The sequence below is a fragment of the Molossus molossus genome, unplaced genomic scaffold (assembly GCF_014108415.1).
Source record: "Molossus molossus isolate mMolMol1 unplaced genomic scaffold, mMolMol1.p scaffold_m16_p_7, whole genome shotgun sequence".
Lineage (NCBI taxonomy): Eukaryota > Metazoa > Chordata > Mammalia > Chiroptera > Molossidae > Molossus > Molossus molossus.
In genome coordinates, this window is record NW_023425401.1 from 11,755,795 (window position 1) to 11,778,105 (window position 22,311).

Sequence of the window (22,311 nt, forward strand, 5' to 3'; positions counted from 1 at the left end):
AAATAAAAAGTAGAGAACACCCAAATGCACAAAGGAACAAGCACGGAGCTGCACCAGGGCCAAGCGCTCTGTTTCTTTGCAAGATAAGCGGCTCCCAGACGGGACAGCTGAGTGGGCGAGGCCCGGCCAGGGAGGGAGGTGGGGGCCTACCTTGGGCCCGCTCGGTCTGGGTCACGTGAGTCGCTGAGGGAGCCCTCAGAGCTGGAGTCCTGCGGGGCGCTGGTGACCCGGAGGTGCGAGGGGAAGCGCTGTCCCAGTCGCCTGCTGCTGCGGCGGGATGGCGGGATCGGGTCTGCGGGCCCCGCGGCGGGAGGGAGCGCCCGCTGCCCTGCGTAAGTTGCGCGGTCCGCGGGGATCGGCTTCAGCCGCGGGGCGGGTGCTCAGCGCGGCCGGACACGCGGAGCGAGCTCGGGGAGGGTGGTCTCCGGGGCCCTCAGCACCCAGGCGGAAGACATCGAGGTGGAACGAGATGGGGTCAGGTGGGCTTGGCCGGCTCAGTGTTGCTAGGTTGGGGTGCTGGGGCGGCTTGGCCCCCGGCTCTGGGTGTGCCCAGCCCAGGGGACACTCCCGAGGGCTCCTGGCAGGATCCCAGGCGGGCGCACCGGGTTTCTTCCAGATCCGGAGTCGCCGCCTCCTCCGGGAGCCCCTCTGGAAGCATGAAGCAGTGGGGTCCCCTGTTAGTCTTGGTGCGAGGAGGGAACACCATCCCCTTCCCCCCTCATCACGGCCCTTTGGGATGTTTTGATTGCGGGGTGCTGTGGAGACGTGAGAGCGGAAAATGCCTTTGGTTTGAGTGCGCCCCACGAAAGGAGACTTGGCTTGAGCGAAAGGTGAGCACCCCAGAAACGGAGTGTAAGATCAGGAGGAAACCAGGGCTCGGACAGGTGACGGCTCCCTGCAGGCGGCTTGGGGCCTTGCGGGGCCTCCGTAGGAGCCGGTGGATGTGCAGACTTGTGTGAAATGGACACACCCAGTACCTTTCAGGTCAGCTTGGTGTCATGGGGAAAATGGGTTTGGGCATATTTACGGATTGAAATCCCAGTTCTGCCTTTTGCTAGTTGGTGACCTTGAACAGATTATTTAAATTTCCTAAGCCTTGCCCTGCCCGGGTGGCTCAGTGGTTGAGCATCCACCCAGGCACCAAGTGGTCTCCTGTTGCATTCCCGCCAAGGCACATGCCCAGGTTGTGGGCCGATTTCCAGTGGGGGACATGCAGGAGGGCCAATCCATGTCCTCTCTCATTGAATGTTTCTTTCTCTCTCTCCCTCTTTCTTCCTATTTTGTTAATGATTGTGTTTTTGTTCCGGGAAGCATAGTATTTGTCAAAGGAAAACAAATTGTTGAATGCCACCCCAGAGCTAAGACGATGACTGAGGAAGAGTGTAGCTACTGCCTCAGAGAACAACATCCCTTACCTGTTTATTAGCACCCGAACCCCCAAGGTGAATAGGTAATGCCTGTAGGAAGTATAGTTCATTTACAAGAGTGAACGTGTTTATTTTAGTTTAACATTTCCAGAGGTTTAATGATGTGGCGTGTTCATGGAGAACCAAGAACATTTAGAAGAATGTACATAGAGAAGTGTCTTATAATCAGGAAAGCTATTCTAGAAGAATGACTCATCCATATCTGTATTGACTTGGGAGAGGAGTAAGCGAGGCAGAAAGCTGAGGACTGTACCTCCCTGGCCAAAACCAGGAATGGAGTTTGAACTTTTATGCTGTATATTTGCAAGTTCAGTGATTTAAGCAATAATAGACTCAGTTCTTAGGATAGTAGTCGGGTGCTTTCTTGATAAAAACTTATGCTCCTAAACATAAATGAACTGAAGCCAGACTATTGATATTTCTCTTCCTCCAAAGAGACACCTCCAGGTACACCTTGAGCTAGAAGCCACATGCTTTTCTTTTTTTGCTTTAACCTAAATAAATATTTAACTAAATAAACATTTGAGCCAATGTATAGCTGGAGCGATTTGAAGATAGCTGCTCACTAGAATCGGAATATAGAGAAAATGTTTAGAGATGAGACACAAGGATATCGGAAAGATAAGATGGTAAGAATTTGCTTTTTCAGACATAATTCCCATTGTCTCTAAGTTGCTCCCCAGGTTCTTTGAGGAGGAGATAACCCAACTCTCAAGAGATTATGTCATTTACTTAACTAATATTTTCCCCAGTGTTTGATTATAAACATTTCCAAACATTCAGAAAAATTGAAAGAACTTTATAGTGCAATTCACACCTAAATCCTGTTCTCATTCAACTGGTGCTGATGAGTGCCTACAAATTATTTGCCTCGAACTGGACTGAACTATAAGGACATAAAAAGCAGAGTAAAGTTGAACCAGGACGGATTTAATTTGGCTGGAACATAGAGTTTGTGAAGGGATCACAAACTGGTCTAAAAGGTTATGCTGGAGTCACAGTGTAGAAGACATTGAATTTTATGCAGAAAGTTTAAATTTCATCTTGGTTACAGTGTGAAACCATTGAAGGCACTTAAGGAGGTGGAGTATCTTGTGCTTTAGAAAGCTCTTTCTGGTTAGGCTAAATTGGAGTGGAGGGGACTGAAGTCTGGGAGATGAGTTGGGAGGTTTTGCAAATGACCTGGGGCCAGTAACAGTCAAACTGTGAACAGAATGGATTGCACAGATTGAAAAGAGGAAGAAGGGAGGGACTTTGTGGCTTATTTGACATGAAGACTTGGTTTTAGAACCTGAGTGTCTACAAAGATAGTGTGCCAATAAGCATAGGGAAGTCAGAAGAAGAGGAAGTTCGAAGGGGATGATGATGTCGTGTTATAAGACTCCTGTGGGTTTGAGGGACCAACTGGGCACTCGTGTGGAGGTGTCTGCCGACAGTGGAGAGCCAGCAGCACGGTCAGGACCCAACAGCTCTCTGGACGAGCAATCTGGGGATGGTTGAATGAGAATGTTCAGATGGAGAAAAGAAGGCTGAAACCTTGAGGGAAATCTGAACGTATAGAGTTCTTGGAACAGGAAACACAGGTGTCCTATTATCAGTTAGTATTTTAATGACTGTTCTGTTTACAGGGTTATTGCAGTCACAAACCAAATGCATATTCATACCAGTAGAGAGGAGTCTTTCCTGCTCCCACTAGAGGAGGCATGGTGGGCAAAGGGGTGTGGGGGGAGCGGGTATAAGAGTCCGGGCAGGGCCTTGGCCGCTTTGGCTCAGCGGTTAGAGCATCGGCCTGTGGTCCAGAGAGACCCGGGTTCGCTTCCTGCTAAGGGTACGTACCGCAGTTGCAGTTTGTCCCCGGCCCTGTTTGGGTCGTGTGGGTGGCAGCCACTTGATGTGTCCCTTTCACATCGATGTTTCCTCTCTCTCCCTCTCTTCCTCTCTCTCCCTCCCTCCCACTCTGTCTGAATGAAGAATGAAAAAATGTCCTCGGGTGAGGATAAAAAAAAAAAAGAGTCTGGGAAGGAAGGGGGAAAGTGAAATACTTTTTTTTATCTAGGACTCAGAACATACAGTGCTTTATCCATGTAAACCATTTCCACATAACTGGGTGCTGGGTTATTTAATGAATCTGTCTTTTCACTAGGCAATATCTACTTAATCAGGGAACCATAACAACCTACCCTGATGGTGGCCGTATTTTCCAAACCGAACTTCAAGTGTGACACATTCTGCAAGCACAGTCACCAGACCTTTATCCAAATATTAGCAACCCAAACTCCCGCTTCCCTTCCCATTTGAATACGTTAGTACATGGGTTAGTATTTGTAAGTCAATATTCAGCTCAGCTCTGTACACCCATTTTCCTGTGTTAGCTTACCACGGACGAGAACAGGGAAGCGAGATTTGTATGCACCTGTTCTGCGGCCGGGGTCTGTGCCAAGGCCTCAGCTGGAGGGTGAGGGCAGGGCTACCCTTTGTCTTTCTGCAGAACCTGGATGAGTTAATGTATGTATGTTTTTCATCTCACGTGACTATCCCTGTAACAATAAGACGTAGTGTGTGTCCACTCGGAATAGAAGTGCTTTGTGTAACGGCACCGAGCTTGGAAATGTCTGGAGCTGTGTCTGAACCCTTCCTGCTGTTCTTACTGGGCGCGTTGCCTTCCCACCTGCTGACCTGTGCAGGCATCGTGTGAGGTGTTGGCACACGTGGGCTCCTTCTTGCGGCCCCTCTGGTCTGGCTGGTTATTCAGCTCTTATTATTGGTGGGGTGTCTGCCCTCTGACCCCACCTTATTTATCTTGGACTCTGTAGAAAGAGCCCTCAGAAATGCCAACCTCTAAGGCTGAGTTGAACAATCACTTCACCAGTTTTCCTGAAGATCACACATTCAGTCCTCTGCTGAGTTCTCTTAGAGCGAACTAGAAGAAAGTTCTAGATTTAATTTGCATGTGTGTTTTATTCCATCATTCTTCTGCTTTTCCCATTGTCCTGCCGATTTACATTCCTAAGGTCACTTTCTCCTTTCTCCTTACTTTCCTTCCATGTGAGACTTTGGAGAGAGGGTGGGATAGGATATGGGACCTATAGCGAGATTGTATTGGCTCTGTAACTGGTTATAACGGACTCAGGGAGATGTAAGGATTGTGCTCCCTTTCCTTTCCTGAAGTTGTAGGTGGCCAGTTGCGCAGCGAGCAGTGGGATTCGGACTGGGAGTGAGGTCATCACGCATGAGGACTTGAATAAGCGCAGTGCTGATTGGTAATGGCTCAAAGAACTGAGATTCTTGTACCTTATTCTAGCACATCCCCAGTCTGCCTGCAGCACTGGGTTTTGTGCCTCTTTCTCTTCTCCTTGAAGCAAGTACTGTACCATTTTCATCTTTGGCTCCACGGAGTTTAGCAAAGTACCTCACAGTTCAGTATATGCCCAGAAAATCTCTACTGGATTGGGTTCTGTTAAAGGAGAGAGCTGTGTGTGGGAGCATGGCGGGCCCCCTGTGTCTGCAAGCACCTGGACACGCGACTGTTGCTGGGGCAAAGTTAGGCAACAAGAAATGTGGAAAGTTAAAGACGACCCCTTTCTCAGGCTTGAGTGGACCCCATGGTGCAAACTTGATATTTGACACATGGGAAAATGACAGTCACAGCTAATTCTGAAAGTGAAAAGAATTTCTTGCCTGGGTTTCTTGATGAAAAGTATTATTAGCAATCAACAAATCAACTGGACATAATGCCTTTTCCTCTCCCTCTAGGTATTGGAGTGTTTGTAGAATTGACGTGGCTTGGGAGCGGGTTGTCTTCACTTGGGGACGGTGGCACAGGCTCTCTTGCTATTTCAGAATAGTAGAGAGCTCTCAGCTGCCTGGATGCTCTGGATGTAGTGCCTCTTCTCTCTGTTTTGTGGTCTCCCTAACTTCTCTGCCTGGTCTCAGGACTCCTTTCAAGAGGATGCTAAAGCTCACTGATGAAAGACTAGCAGGACACACTTGCAATGACGGAGATAGTTTCATTAGCAGGAAAGGAAGACGTGCACCCAGAGGATTGGGGACCTAGGAAGGGGACTCGGAAAGGTGCGGCCTTGTGCTGAGTGGGTCAAAGGAGTCAGTGAAGGGAGGACCCAGGACGGGCTGCTGTCACTAGACGAGACAGTTCAGCAATGGACTATCTCAGCAGTGTTTGTTCAGGATGTGGGGGGACAAGCAGGGCTGGGAGCACGCTGGTGGGAAACCAGTAACTGCTCAGCAGAAAGGACTGTCCGTCATTCGGCAGCAGCGGTGTGGCCGTGGGTGTGTAGAAACATTGTCAGTGTTCTACGGAAGCTGATTTTCACTTTCTCAGGGATCTGGTTCTCCCTGTCTCTGTCTGTCTGTCTCTTCTCTCTCTCTCTCTCTCTCTCTCTCTCTCTCTCTCTCTCTCTCACACAAATGCATTGGTTTCATGACAAAAATCATGTAGTAGGAAATCTTAGTTAATAATACCACTATCTGCTCAGGAATCTAAGTCAGATTTGGGTCATCCTACATTCTGTTCTATTTCAACATATTCTATTTCATCACAGGGTCCTGCGCATTTTACCTTCTAATTATATGCACTCTGCCCTGTTCATTCTAGATTATTACAAAGCCTAGCAAGTGGTTTCCCCGCCTTCTGTCTTTTTGGTTGAAATCCACCCCTACCCTGTGACCACTGTATTCTTTACAAATGCAAAGCCCTCAGTAGTTCCTCATCCCTGGAGGGTGAAGATCGAGGACACCCGCAGCGTTCTCTGCAATCTCCTCTCCACTATTTCCCTGGCTTCATTCAGCCTGCTCTTTATCACTCCCTGCTTTCTGCTTGTATCTTACCCATGTAGTGGTCATCTATTGCCATGCAACAGAGTTGGAAAAAGTATACAACCCATGGACGGACCACAGCAAATGAGGAGAGTGGGGAAGTCATTCAAGTAGGAGTGAAGGTCAGGGTTAGATAGTAGCTTGGAGGGAGATTTGCACCAGCCCAGGCAAGTAATGGCAAGGACCTGGATTCAGACCTAGGAGTAGGGTTCGAGGGGAGAGGGGAAATTTGAAAACCATCCAGGACATTCAGTGAGTGGTCGGCTGTGCACAGGCAGCAGGAGAGAGGCAGAGAAGCCAACCGCTCCGGCATTTCCAGCTTCGCTGCTTGAGAGTGTTTCAGATCAAGACGAAACAGAGAAGTAGAGACATGTTTGGAGAAGAAGACAGTGACTTTACTTTTTGGGGTTAGTCTTAATTACTTTTGATTTTTGTCAACATAATTCACATGGGTGAGAAATCAGAGTCATTGTCAGTTTTCAAGACAAAAATTTGATTCCCCTTTCTGCCGCTCTGCGTGCTTCCCTCCTCTCTGAAGTGTCTTCCCCACACTTCGCCTCCTTCTCCTAGTGTTGAACTCCACACTTCTACGGAATCGGCCTAGTCCATTTCTTGATTTCTTGAATTCTTTCTTGATTTAGGGTTGTACTTTTTATCAACTTGAGGTATTTTTCGATTGACTTCTATTAAAGTGAGAATTTAACACTCTTACACAACTTGTGTCTCAACTTGCTTACCTTCTTTCCTGACCCAGTGGTTGTAAAATTTGTTGTTGTTGTTGCTAAATCCATCCCTGGTGTTGACTTTATCATGAGGTATTTCTCACTGCTGAGCTAAGCAGTATACTCTAATTGCAATGCCTTTCTTGTAGGGCTTGATATTCTTTGAGTTAATAATCGCCTCTTTTTGGATTGCTTAGTTTTCAGTGTCCTTATCAGGACTTCTGTCCAGCCCGCTGACAGAACTATAGTACCCTATGGATATGATTTTTCATTAAAACTCATGAGATAGGCAGTTACACAAATTTTTTTCTTGAGGTTCGTCCCCAAGGACCACTCTGTCTTACTGCTCTAATCCGCTCTGGTGGCCCTTCGGACAGAGCTGTTATCCTGGGACATCTGTCCTCTGTTAGTTTCCCGTGGGTGGGATGCCACGTCTTTCTCCTTTTGTCTTTCCTTCCTCGATTTGGTGGAACACATCGGCCACTAGCTTTCTGAGAAGTTGTATACGAAAACCAATCTATAAATCCTGATGTGTACATGAACATTTCTTTAACTTATCTTCACACTTGTTTCATAGTTTGGCTGAGTGTACAATTCTAGTTTGAAAGTCATTTTCCTCTTAGAATTTTTAAGGCATTTCACAACAGCCCAGTATCTTTTAGTTGCTGTTGCCTCTACTGAAAAGTCCAGTGTCATTTTCATTCTTGATTATTTTTGTTTGCTCTCTCTCTTTCCTTCTTCTTTTTCTTTTCCTTCTTCTTCTCTCTTTCTCAGTTTACGATAGTCTTTTTCTTTTTTCAAATATTTTTGCTTTATTGATTTTAGAGAGAGAAGAAGGTAGAAGGAGATAGAGATGGAAACATTGATGCACAAGAACATTGATTGGCCGCCTCCTGCATTGGAGATCATGCCCACAACCTGGGCATGTGCCCTGACCAGGAATCGAACCTGCAACCTCTTGGTGCATGGTTCGACGCTCAACCACTGAGCCACACCAGCTCGGCTATGATAGTGTTTATTTCTGGAAGCTGTTCTATGTCTTTTCATCCCTTGATCTGGGAATGGATTCTCCCTTTCATTCTGCAAATCATGTTCATACATCTGCTAAATGTGTTTGTATTGTTCTTTAATAATTTCCTCCCCTGAATTGTAGCTGCCTTCTTTTTCTAGGATGCCCATTATTCAGATATTGGTCTTCCAGAATGAATCTCCTAGTTATTCTTTTGTTTTCTCCTAGTTTTTGTTCTTTTCAAATTTAGTTATATTTTCTAGATCTCTGTGATTTTGTTGTCCCACTCTTTTATCAATTTTTAAAAATTACTATTACCCTGTTTTTAATTTTTAGGATTAATTTTAGGAGCGTGTTCTTGTTCTTTGTTTTCTTTTCAAGACAACATTCTGTTATTTAATGAACACAATGTCTTCTCTTATTTTCTTAAATAATTTTTTTTTCAAAGAATTATCCTGTTCCATGCATTACTGTTTCTTTTGAGGGTTTTTTTTTCCCCCAAGTATTTTCTTTTGGTTTTTCTTTCAAATTAGAGGCTTTCGTCCAATGTCCAGTGGTTCTTTGCCGTTTGGTTATATATGAAGTGTGAGAAACTCAGTTACTGATTGGAAGTTCCTCCGTGTCCACGGGATTTGTCATCAGCTCCCTGGCTCCATGGAATTAATTGGCAGTTCCAAGAGGTTTCACTAGAGGACCTCACGTGGTGTCTGGGTAGGGCGTTGTCTAAGGTTTGGTTATTCCCGAGGGGAACCCTCCGTCTCCTGCACAGGTGAGGATGGAAGCGCATGGTGCATGCTCCAGCTCTCTCAGAGCTGAACCTTCAAGGGGTGAGTTCAGGCAACGTTCAAGTTCAAGGGGAGCGTTGAGGGTATGTCCGTGTGTAGACTTAGTTTTTAATTGGGTGCCTCTTCCCCAACTTTTACTGTTTTTAATATCCCCAAGTCTAGAGTTTCTCTGGTTTAATTTTTCAGAGAATAAATGTTCTACAGAATGGGTCTGTACGTTCCCTTAGAGTCGGGACGGGGGGGTGGGAGCTGTCCTTGCTGCTGCAGACGTTGACCGATGGCTCTTGCCAGCCCCGCCTCGCCTTCGCCCCGCAGGACACGGCACCTACGCTGCGGCTCTCCGGGGGGTTCGCGCCCTGAACCCGCTCTTTCTCAGGGACGATCCGCTTTCCTTCTGCACACTCACTCTCCATCTGGCAGCAGCAGAATCCGACCTGCCTCCTGAGCTCTGTTTTCCCTATTCTCGTGGGTCAAGGGATTTATACCTTTTAAAAAACGTCTTAACTTTCACTCCAGTGGGGTTTTATGAGGGGACAGAAATAAATGTGTTCAGTTCACTCTGTTTTAGCACAAGCGTTAGGTTCCACTTTGACAAGTCGCCTTTCTAGCCCGCTGGGCCTCAGGTGAGAACGTGCGGCAGGCAGTTGGATAGACGAGGGGAGGCTTTTAAGAAGGGCCATTACTCTGAGCGCTGTCAGTAGAAAGTGCTACTTTAAGTGATGAGACTGCCCTGGAGAGATGTGGAGTGACACAAACTGTGGACCAGGAGAGAATCCAAGGAAAACCAATATTTAAGAGAAGGCAGAGGAAGAGGGAACTGTGAAAGAGAACATTCTAGAAGAGCCATGAGAGCCCAGATGACAGAAGGCAAGTCAATGATAAATTCACCAAAAGGGTAACGTCAATGCGTCTGAGAAGCCAATGAAGATAACGATGGACTTTTGTTTTGAATTTGGGAATATGCAGATCATGGATGATTTCGGCTTGGGGTGGGGACAGAAGTCAGAATACAGCAAGCCAAAGAGTGAAAATAGTTTTTCTGCTTTGGGAAACTGCTGGTAGAAGTTTCATAAGAGAGGGGGTTTCCACAACTTCTTCTGTTGTCTCCACTTTGGACGCTGGAGCCGCTGATTGTAAAATACCCGATGAGGGGATTCGGTTCTGCATCTTGTTCTTGCTAAATCGTCCTTGTGTGACTGTTGTGTTTTGTTCGCTGTATGAAGATAGTCTAGCTGATTTGATCTTAGAAATTATTTCTGAGCATCAACTTTCATACCTTCAGGGCTGATGTGGGCAAGGCATACGGTACAGGCTTCCAATTCTGGATATGTGGGTACAGCTGATACTATGAACCATGCCTTCCTCTGATTACATGCATGATGAAATGTTTGCAGGCTAACAGAGACAGTGGGGTGCCGAGGGGAAAATATTCCAGCCTCTTACACTCAGAATAAAGCCCAAATCCCATTCTGTTGGGATCTCTGAGGGAGCCCTCAAATAGCAATCTTCTCTCCATTGCCTGAGTTTTGGAGAAATTGAGAGGACAAAAGAGCAAGGCAGGTGGATAGCAAAATATCACCTTTATTACTGAGAGGCTGGGTTGAGTTGCAGCTTTTACTTCTGGGAAAATGGGCCTCCTCTGACTAAAGCCCGCAGCTGAGCAGACGTGCCCAGCTACTCACTGGTGGAGAGACAATACCTGGTGGACAGAGAAGACACTGCTTCCTGTGGGACAACAAGGAAGTGGAGACTAACATGCCCGGTTTACCCAAATTTATCCACCTGATACATTTTTCCACCTCTTACCCACTACCCCTGGTAGAGTGAGCACGAAAGTGGCAAGACGCCAGCCTCCCACTGATGGAAACATCGGAGCTAAGAAGAAGTGATCCCCAAACACATGTTGACTTTCAACACCATGATCTGACACCTGTTCCCAGTTTGTGCCACCTTCCCATCACTCACTGGACTCAGCCACACTGGCTTCCATCCTCATTAGTGAAGTTAGAATGAGATCATAGTGACGTCTGCAAAGACACCATTTCCAAATAAGGTCACATCCTGAAGGACTTCAACACGTATTTTGGGGCTAAACAATTAAACTCACACCAATTTCTGCAGCCACTTTGGCCAGAAAACCTAGGAGTCATCCTTGCTTCTTTCCATTACAGTTCAGTTTATCAACAAATACTTGTGGATGTGCCTTCAAAATGTAGTTGCCCACTCTCACCACCACGGCTACTCCCTGCCCTGCTCCTAGCATGTCTCCTGGATTGTTACATCAGCCTCCTGATCCTCATTCTCCTGAAGTCCACTTGCTAGAGAGCAACCAGAGTGATCATTTTACATTTCAGTTCTAATTAGACTGTATTACTTACTCCCTTACTAAACCTCCAATGGTCTCCCATGGCAGTTAGAATAAGATACTAATGCACATGAATACAGGTAAGACTCCACATGTGTTGGCCCTGACTACCCTCCACACTCATGTGCCACTCCCTCCTACATTCACTATATGCCCATCAACCAACAAACAAAACTTGCACCTCAGGGCCTTTGCACTGCTTCCTGAAGGCTGGCTTCTCCCAGAGATGTGTTTCCTGCCCACCGTTAGCCCAAACACTTCTTTGAGGTCATTTGGAGCAGGCAGGGCCTAGGATGCAGGTGTTATTCCAACACATTTTGTTGAATGAATAAAGGTCACCGAATGTGTTCTATTACATTTTTAGATATTACACAAGAATAAAAGGTCTTTTTCTAGCAAAATGTTGTCTGTTTGTGAAATACTGAGCTAGTTTTAACACATTTATTTACAGCAGAACTTCTCAGCCAAATAATAGTTTAATTCGGGGGGGGGTGTAGTATGTTGTATTTCCAAACTTATCTGAATAGGGAGGAGGACCCTGGCCCACATAGGACCTTTTGGGACTAGAGAATGATCTTTGGAGACAGATAAGGACTGGCCTGAATTCCTTGTTCTACCACTTATTAGCTACGTGTATCTGGGTAAGTAATTTAAATCCTCCGAGCACCAGTTTCTCATCTGTAAAATGAGATGATAATAGTACCTGCATGGTAAAGGTTAGAAATAAAAACATAGAGCCGTCAGCACAGTTCTAGTAGATAAGGAGCATTCAGTAATTGATAGGTATTAATGGTGTCATTATCATGACAATGCCTTTGATCATGGGGATGGTCTTTCTATTTTTCTATTTCAAAACTCTATTAACCTTTTGGGGCATGTCTACTTTTCATTTCCACCCCACTCTAACTTTCCTCCTGGTTGGAGTGAGATTTCAAGGGAAAGCTTCTTACTATAGTGTCAAGTCACATTATTTTCTCCTGTTGCTGATTTGTTTCATATTCTACCTGCTTCATAACTCGAGTTTGTGTCCCTTTCTTGTGATTCCAAGGATATGGTGGCAGAGACAGGGTCGTTTGCAAGATGAGACACCACGGTCTATGCCGGTGGCCTGTGGAAAGGAGATAGGCATGCAGTCTCAGTGCTGCTCTGCCAAAGTTGCCCGTCACCTGCTGTGTCCTTTGCTGTGTGTCCTCTCTGGGAACAAATATCAGTGTTAGAAACTAGAATGATTTCATAAGGAAGATGAATAATGGATTCTTCAAAATAAAGGTTTTCTTTTATCATTTGTTTATATGGAAATCTTTTTTTTTGGAAAATAGCTATTTGGGATTGGGGTTGGCATTTAATTCGGGGTTACACCATAGCCCTTTATTATAGGATCCAAATGCTTTGGCTATGCTTGAATCATCTTGAGAGGTGACTGAGTCTTTTTTAAATAGAGGAACCACTTTTTTATACTTTTTATTATTTTTTTTCTTTATTGAATTTAGAGAGAGAGGAAGGGAGAGGGAGAGAAAGACAGAAACATCAGTGAGAGAGAACATCAATTGGCCGCCTCCTGCACGCCCCGCACTGGGGATTTGGCCCACAACCTGGGCATGTGCCCTGACCGGGAATCGAACCAGTGACTTCTTGGTGCATGGGTCGACGCTCAACCACTGAACCACACCGGCCGGGCACTTGTACTTTTTTTAAGTTACAGATTTCATGGAAATGTTTGTTACTAGTTGGCCTGTTTTTATTTGTTTAGGGGAATGCTTTTATTACATTGGGAGCTATGAAAGCCAGTTAAATATGTAAGGGGGACCCAAATAACTGAATTGCAGCTGTAACAGTTGTTGCAGACATGATTTTTGTCCTGTAATTGGGATCATGTGTAATGTAAAGTGGAGACGTTGCAAAGCCAGATGACGAGAACACAGGGCTGTGTGAACTGCTGGCTGTGTTTCTGTCCTCCTTCTGGAGTTTCTGTTCGATCCTTTTTCACTGGTGGGACACACCCCTTCCCGTGCCAGGTGCTTTTTCCTGAGGCCCTGCATATCCAAGCACGTGGGTTGCTTCCACACACCGGTGACAGCTTGGCAGGATTTTCCCGTCTGTCTCTTCTGCTGGTCGTTTCCATTGGAATTGAAGTGTGAGTTGATAGAAGGTGGTTCCCAGCTTATTTTCCAAATAAGGAACATGAGACTAGCACGTGCAGGTATATATTCAACAGCTGGCTCTCTGGGGGCAGGGAAGCCCTGATTTGTGGTGTCTGCCGATGGTCATGGTGTAAATATTCCCACCATGGCTGACCACAAGCTGTCAACAGACGTCACTGGACACATAGCTGGAAAGAAATGCACAGTAGCAAACTGTTGTGTAATCTGTCCACCAACAAATACAAAAACACTGAACTCCAGAGCAGATAATAGTAAAACGCAGTAAAACAATTCAGAGGCGGCGAGTTTTGAGTCTTTATGACATTTTTTTCAATATAACTTATTTAATGATAACTTTTAATAGTTTAATTTGTAACAATGGCCGTGCTGAACAGCTGGCTCTCAAAGTTTCTGGTTCTGACACACCGACTGGTTCTAAAGTTTCACTGACTTAGCCAAGGCTGAGTCAGGCACGGCAGAACCTGGATCAGTACGAACTGTTTCCGAAAACCAGATTTCTCTAGCCCTGGCCGGTTTGGCTCAGCGGTTAGAGCGTCCGCCTGCGGTCCGGAGAGACCTGGGTTCGGTTCCCGCTAAGGGCACGTACCCCGGTTGCAGTTTGTCCCCGGCCCTGGTTGGTCATGCGGGTGGCAGCCACTCGATGTGTCCCTTTCACATCGATGTTTCCCTCTCTCTCTCTTCCTCTCTCTCCCTTCCACTCTGTCTGTACAAAAAATGGAAAAATGTCCTCGGATGAGGATTAAAAAAAAAAAGAAAAGAAAAGAAAACCAGATTTCTCTAGAAAGATTTACTTATTAATGTCTCTTTTCATTTGTTTATTTATTTTACTACCTCCTGTACCGGTCTATGAAAGGGTCTTGGACCATTACAGGTTGTCATTATCTATCAAGACACCAAAAGTCAGAGTATCTGAATGCAATTGTGACCAAAGACAGGAAAGTGGGGTGCAGATTGGTCTTTGAGCCATAAACAAGTCCTGGCTTTGAGTATCGCTTGGCCCTACTGCTTACCGGTGGAGTCATTTTAAACAAGCCACTTACTTAACTCTCTGGCTTCAGTTCTCCGGTTGGTAGGATGAAAGAATTGGGCCATAGGAACATGTATTATCTCATCTAGGTCTAAAATACCATGATTCACTTTTTGGATTCATCCGTTCAACAAATAATTGCTTCGTACCAATTATCTGCACATCTGTTACGAACTCTGCTTCAGGCGGAATGAAATACCAGTGCAAGAATAGTAACTAGTATAACATCTCACATTTATGGAGAGCCCTCTAATTCACCAGGGAGCAAATGTCCTCCGAGTCTCTGACGTTCTATGGCTTCGGGAGATCAGGACACATCTTCTCAGAATGTTAGAGAAAGAAGGACCCATAAAAGAACAAACAGAACCTGACTCCTAGGAAACGCAAGAGGTCATAACCAGGTAGTGATAAGGAATAAGAAACAAGCATTTTTTCTGCCATGTCTATCAGCTGCTTTACTCTGTCTTCAAAATCAAAAACTATATGTTTTTCTGATGATGAGATTAATTATTGCAGAAAATTTAGAGATTCTTGAGAAGTATTAAATAAGGAGAAAATAGCACATATCCAATTTAATAGCCTGCTTTACTTTAGCTATTATTTTAGTATAGTTTTCAAAGCATTATCAGTAGTCATATTAATTGCTGTATATACATTTATCTTTTTGGTGTACAGAAACTTAATCTTAAGTTGTTTACATTGTTGACCGTTTTTATTATTCTTTAAAACTCTGTGATAAATAACTTTGTATAAAAATTGGACATTGGACACAGTTTCCAACTGTAATATTTAAGGTTTAGGGAGACAGTTTTAGCAAATCATATACTTTTGACTTTTAGCTTATTTGATTCTGCCAATATTCCTTTGTATTTGCCTAGATTTTATTCTGTTTCTAAACATTAAGAGGAACAGTTTGTCTGAATCCTTCAATATGATACATTTGTACTGGAAATAGTGCCAATGTTTTTATATTATTTCCAATAGACATATGTAAAGTATATGGTGAGTAATTTCTTTCATTTTCTATGGGTAGTAGCTTCTGGTACAGGGTTTATTAGTTTAGAAAGTACTCAATAAATGTTCAATAAGTAAAAAAGATTCAGGCTAGTTTAGGATAAGCAAAAACATTTCAGAAGGATGTTAAAAAAAAGACTTTTCTATTCATAATAGTTTTTCTTTCATTAGGAGAAATGACAGCTTAGCACGGTTCAGGAATTCTGACTGTTAAATGAGAACTGTGAATTGAAAAATGTTGCTTTAATTCACCTACATGGGAAACCATGACTCTAACAGTGTTTGATTAAATATTAATGAGATCTGCTAAATTGACCCAACTCTTACTTTTTTGAATTAGATGTGTCAATTAAAATAAGACCAGCTTTACCTTTCTTTAACATCTTTGAGTCAACATCTGCTTACAAGGGAAGTTCTGTAACTACCCTGGTTATTTAAATATTAATGGCTTCCATTAAAGGGGTCTGGAGGTCTGCAGCAGGAAGATTGAGAAATGAGATGGCATCATTAGTTTCTTGTTCTGCCCCCAGGAAAAAAACCTTTTACTGGAAAGGCTTCTTCCAGTATGTTTTTAATGCCACAGTTTTCTTTTGTTTGTTTTTTGTTTTCCCTGAACCAGTTAGAGTAAGATTGTTTATTTCAAGCATTCCTTGAAAGTGGTTGTTATTAAAACATTGGTGTAGCAAGTTCACATAATTTTTTAAAATATTGTATTAGTGCCATAGTGGTCATTACCCTTGGGCTTCTTGGAAACCTAGTTGCAGTTTCTAAATTCATTTTGTTCTTTATTATAGTCAGTAATAGACGAAAGCTTTTTTTTTTTTTTTTTTTACCTATGTAGTGTATATGATCGGACTTGTTTATATTAAATATGGGAAATTCTGTTAAGTTAACCGTGAAAGGCTTTACAAGGATCATATATACAATCCAATTATGAGTATAAATTTTTATCTTATTGGGAAAATGTGGCTGAAAAGCTTTTTAAATTTGCTACAACCAGTATTTTTGTATTACGCCAAATTGGGTTGTGATAGGCAGGTGGTTAATAGATTTTTACACATTTTATGTTTTTAAGATGTTTTAATCGTCTGGTATTTTGAAGCACCAAAAAGAAGGCTTTATATTTTCATAGTTGCGTATTTCTTTTTGCATCCAGTCATCTGAGTGAGTGGAGTATTTATTCATTTCATTCATATACTTTACTTAGACTTCAGAGCTAAGAACTTGGATCATGTTTAGATGGCAGTGATGCCAAATAATGTCCCAGCCCTGATGTAGGCATCATAATGTAACTTAGCAGGGTCAGAACTAAGGTGAAGCAAACGAGGCACCGGCCTTTGGGGGTCAGATTTAACAGTACCAAAAACACAAACAAGCAAAACAACCCAAAGCAAAAAACCTCAGTAATCAAGATAAAGAATATTTTAATATACTATTTGAAAAGAATCAAAATCATTGCCTCCTAAATCCATGATGAACACAATGTCAAGTTTTTAGAAAGAGGATCAGATTTGACCCTGTATCTCCACCTGACTCCTGGCTGAGTTTCAGTTCTGATTTCTCCACTTTCTTGCCTTGTGTGAAGCACTCCTTTGAATCAAATTATCTTACTTAACGCTGGTGATAATAATCCTCACTTTCCTTGTTGAGTTTTTAAGAGGTTGGAATCAGCTAAAAATACAAGGGAAAGCCCATTGTATATACAATTTACCTGTTTATTTACAAGTAAGGAAAATCACCATACAATTTTAAGCCATTATTATTATCAGAGCAGATGCATGCTAAGCAAACATCAGATTTAAATATCCTTGGAAAGCTTTGTGTTAATAAAATTTAAGGCCTAACTCTCGAGTTTATTTATCAGGAAGCTATAAGGGCAGGGACCTAGAGATGGCTGTAGAATCCTCCCTCTCTTTCTTCTTTCTTTGTTGTTCTTGGATGCAAAGTTTACTGATTTTGTAACAGATAGCAGAGGGAACCAGAAATCCTTTTGTGTATTTTAAATTTCCCTGCAAAGTGCCCATGGACAACTGAGGTCTCACCTTTGCTTATGCTAATCCACCCACCAGTGATGCCTACCCCATTTCTCCTGCTCTTCTGAGTCCAGCTACCTTGCATTCACATCCGACCTTGCTAGTCCTGCGTCCTCTGCCTCCTGTAGAGGATGAACTGTCACTACTGCTCATTTGGTCATCCATCACAGAGCCCTTACTGTCTTGAGGCTTTAATCCTCCATTGAATTTACTTTACAGACCACAGTCTTCGAAATAGAAACTGTTTCTCCAGTTGCATAGTCAATCCCTTGAGTGACCCCCTATTAGACAGTGAATTTCAGGGTGAGCAGGGATTGGGTTTGTTTTATTTAAGTGGTATCCAAGGTGCTTAGCAAAGGGCATTTATGCACAATTTTTTTTGAGTGAATGAATTACTGTCTTGCATGTAAAAGGGCTGGGGAAGTATTTACTCTTTTGATTCATTTGTGGAATGTTATTGTCTTCATCTTAGGCCTAGCGGGAATTGTCGGTGCCATGTGGCAGGTGACTGTTTTGGTGATCCTGCTGATGTTCTTCCCTGGTGGCGACGGACTGTTTCGCTCCCTATACAGAAGTGAACGGGTTTCCTTGCCCTTTAAGGGAAACGCAGGACAGCCATTATTTCTCACTCCCTATGTTGAAGCTGGGAAGATCATACAAGGTAAGTCTAATCAGAAAATCAGTGGTATACTTTCAACAGTTCTTTCTTTTTTTTTTTAAGCAATTATCCTACAGGATCCAAAATGTAGTCTGATAATTTTATACTCACTGGTTTTATTTCAAGTAGTAATGATTTGATATCATATATCATCAGAGTTTTGAGCTGAGTTGAGTGTTCATCAGGGCCAGTTTATCTGACGGGTGAGCCCTGCTCTTCTGTTATGAAACTAGCACCGTGCCTGTCTACACTGGGCACTTAATACGGTTAATGCCAACCTTAGACCTTACTATGCATCAGTTTCTGGTCCCACGTATTCTGTATAAACTCATTCAAGCATCTCAACAACCCAGGTTGGTGAACTCATTTTACACACAAGCAAGTAAGCAGAAATAGATTACATTCCTTTTCAGAGCCACACGGACACCAGCTGGTAGATGCAGGCTCACACGCAGACAGCCTCGCTGCAGAACCTGTGCCCACAGCCACTGTGCTGGGCCCGCCCGCCTGGCAGGCTGCCACCCAAACAGCCCAGCCTCGGTGCTCTCATCAATAAGATGGAGTTGGAACAACTTAGCCAAGTCACAGGGACAGTATAAGGATCAGATGAGAAAATGCACGTGAAAACTCTTAGTATCCTGGAAATTGCTCTCTGAAGATTGTTTGCAAATGGGGTTTTCCGTTGTTATTATTAATAGAAAAAAGGTGTTATTTGTCGTCATCAGCGATTAAAATGCATGCCCTGACTCTGCTCTGAATGTGAATCACTGTGGAGATAAATTAATTTTTCTGGACCTCAGTGGGCTCCTGAACTGTAAAATAGCAAGTAGGCAGCCATTCTGAGGAGCTGTCGGAAAAAGGAAGTGGAGAAATGGGGTGGCAGCTGGAGGGAGCTAAGGGGTCAGGAAGGGTCCCTAAGAGGGCCGGAGAGCATGTGTTTGCTGACGGGAATGATCCAGCAGAGGGGGGAGGTTGCTGCGGTGGGGGCAGCTCTTGCTGGAGCCGGTTCTTTAAATAGATGAGAGACACGGTATCTGGGACGTAGATGCCATCGCAGGCGTTGGCGTTTGCTCCGGAGGACTGTGGGTAGGGGGTAGACAGTTACCGCCTTTGAGGCTGGCAGGTTGGTAGATTTCATGCGAGTGTGGAAGTGATACTGGAAATTTTAGGGAAATGATCATTTTAAAGATCAAAACCAGATCTATCTACTTCATATGGAAGTTGAAATACAGCAACTTTCTTTCATTTGAAATGTTCTCATAGCCAATAGGATGTCATTGTTGATTTTGTTGTTTGGTTTAAAACAAAAACATTGTTGCGTCTTAAGGGTGCACGTGAGTCCTGGTCACAGGCCTTTTTCTGAAACACACTGATTCCATGTTTCGCCATCTCTTCTCAGAAACAGTGCAAACCGTTGCTAATGTAGTCAGTGCACATGAGTGTACATTTGGTAATGTAGTCAGATGATGTAGTTAGATGATATAGATGTATTTTTTTACTTGATGTAGAAAAGTCATGAAAAGATGCTGGGCCTGCCCTGGCCAGTTTGGCTCAGCGGTTAGAGCATTAGCCTGCGGTCCGGAAGACCCGGGTTCTGTTCCCGCTAAGGGCATGTAACTTGGTTGCAGTTTGTCCCCGGCCCTGGTTGGGTCGTACGGGTGGCAACCACTCGATGTGTCCCTTTCACATCGATGTTTCTCTCTCTCTCTCTCCCTCCCACTCTATCTGAACAAAAAATGGAAAAATGTGCTCGGGTGAGGATTAAAAAAAAAAAAAAAAAAAAAAAAAAGATGCTGGGCCTCCTGGTACAGGCTCATATCACTAGACATATATGAAGAGGCAAAAACCATTAATCCGAATCTCCCAGAGAATTTCAATGGTAATAGTTGCAGTAGTAAATATAGCTAATAGCTACCATTTAGTAATTATATCTCCAGTACTTAGCATAGTGCCTATATGTAATTGGCATTCAATAAGTATTAGTAGGATTTAAAATTTTAGACCTGAATATGTGCCAAGCATTGTGCTTTACACACATATTAGTTCATTTCAACCCCAGAGCAGCCCTAATGAAGAAGGCATAATTATTGTTCCCATTTTACAGATGAGAAAAATGAGGCCCAGAGAAATTCAGTCTCTTGCTCAGGGCTATTTAAAGCTAGTAAGTAGCAGAGCTGGAATTAAAACCCATCTCTGCTGACCCCAGAGCCCAAGGTATGAACCACCGGACTAGGTGACCAGCTCCAGACCTGAGGGCATTGGGTAAAACTTGGGTGAATAGAAAAGGGCCTGTGCATGCTGAGTGAGGAGAACAGCTTAAACACGGGCATCAGTGAAAGCGGTCATGGTGTGTGTATCAGACATCTGGTCAGATCGAGTGAGAAGATGAGAGGAATCTACCTGAGAGACTGCCCACATCCCCTCCTGCCTGCATTTCTTGACAGAGCATTTCAGTTGTGGTCACCGGCAGTAGCCAAGACGGATTTCGAGGGAGCTGGTCTCATCTTCTTTCCTTCTGTGCCAGCTCTGATGGATCACCATCTGATGAGTGACGATATTTAACATACCAAAGCGGATGTCACGTCACTTTCTAACGTTCTGTTACACAGTTAACATCTTCGAATGGAATTTTAAGTGGCTGATCCCAAATCTGGTGCATCTGGGTATTCAAATGCAACTCTAATAACATCATGAAGGACAGTTTTATTCATCTTCTTTACTGAAAGTTCAGGAAACTGGGCAGATGGTCAGCTTGTTCCCCTAAATCTGTTTTGTTTATCGAGTGTGTCAGAACCTTAGGAACGCAAGTCTTCATACTGCAAGGGGACATTTTTTAGATGAACAGTCATTCACAGAAAGACAAGGGCCATTTTTATTTTCTTTGTCCTCCATTAGCTGGCTTAGTTTTATGCAACTGTAATTGCATGTTTACTTTCTCTGCAGCTAGAAAAAACCCTTATTCTCTGAAACTAAATGAATCTCGGAGGCAAATGTTAGCATGTTTACAAACACATGCTTAGCATTTTCGCAAACTTGAAGAACACTTTGCTATTAGGCCGTCATCTTCTATTACTTAGGGTCTGGTCACGTCTTGCCTGTACCGATGATGGCCAGAGTGGCGGCGAATTAATCTTTTTGAAAGTGGTAGTGTTACCAACACTGGCAACCGCAGTAAACAACATGGAGGAAGTGAAATCGCTTCAAAGAAACTTTTTTTTCGTTCTTTAACGGTTTAAATAGTTGTATTGTTGAGGAAGAAACTTGTACATCTCGGGGTTTTATTTTCCACATTCCATTAATAGACTCTGGAAGGGTGACTAGAGCATTGGAAAATATAAAAAACTCATTTGAAAGAAAGAAGTTTTAATTATTTGACTGTGGCTTAGTTAACGGAAATTTAATATTGGAGACAGGGTGAACCACTTTTCTGTGGGGGCCAGAGCAGAGTTTTCTCTAAATTTCTTAAGATCTTAATAATGCCTGCCTGCCTTAAAAGGTTTTTGTAAAAGTAAGCGAATTCTAGTGCATTGTCAGTGTGGCCTGTTTGGGCTCATTCATTCATTCACTCATTCATCCTTTCATTCATTAATAGCATGTATTGAATGTCTTCAGTGTGTAAGTCAGCATGGTATGTCCCCAGGGGTACAAAGATAAACTAGACACAGTCTTGCTTTCCAACAGCCCCTGATCGGAAAGGGGGGTAGGAAATGCATGTGAGTAAGTACAGGTGGTGGAGAAACAACTGGGGATGCTGAGAAAGGGCGGGTTGGGGGAGCTGAGTCGTGTCTGGAGCAGGCCCGGGACCTTGTGCTGGGCTGGCCTCAGAGAGAAAGAGATTGATTCAGTCACCTGGTCCCACAGTCCTTTCCCTCCAGCTCCTGTCTGTTCCATGTTTTCTCTCCTCATTCTACTCTGACCGTTCTCGCTTTGCTCTCTTTTCACGAATCCCCTCCTTCTCACTTACTCCTCTGATCCTCGAATCGCTCATTCCCAACCCCCACCTTCAGTTCTCTGCTCTGCTTTTTGGGAGGTTTTGGAGGAAGGTCTATGATTTTGAGAAGATTAACAGTTTTGTGAAAAACATTTCAAAAGTGTTTTTAGGTACGAACTTCCAGTTATAATAATAATAATAATAAAAAAGTACAACCTGGGATGTAATGTACAGCATGGTGACTATAGTTATTAACACTGTACTGCATATTTGACAGTTGCTAAGAGGGTGGATCTTAAAAGTTCTTAACACGAGGAAAAAATATACAGCCGTATGGTGAAGGGT

The 22,311-nt window shown here is 43.7% G+C and overlaps 1 protein-coding gene across 2 annotated transcripts in view; it reads left to right on the forward strand.

The window, feature by feature from the left end:
• The first annotated feature begins 280 nt into the window (after window positions 1-280).
• The window catches only part of CPVL (carboxypeptidase vitellogenic like), a 108,391-nt gene continuing 86,360 nt past the window's right edge, over window positions 281-22,311 (forward strand). The window contains exons 1-2 of one of the 2 annotated variants that reach the window (XM_036246895.1): window positions 281-332; window positions 17,850-18,038. In XM_036246895.1, the coding sequence (XP_036102788.1) occupies window positions 17,873-18,038 (166 nt within the window). In that variant the 5' untranslated portion in view covers window positions 281-332; window positions 17,850-17,872. Of the gene's footprint in view, window positions 333-380; window positions 480-17,849; window positions 18,039-22,311 lie in introns of those variants that run through there. The other variant, XM_036246894.1, reaches the window with a different exon arrangement.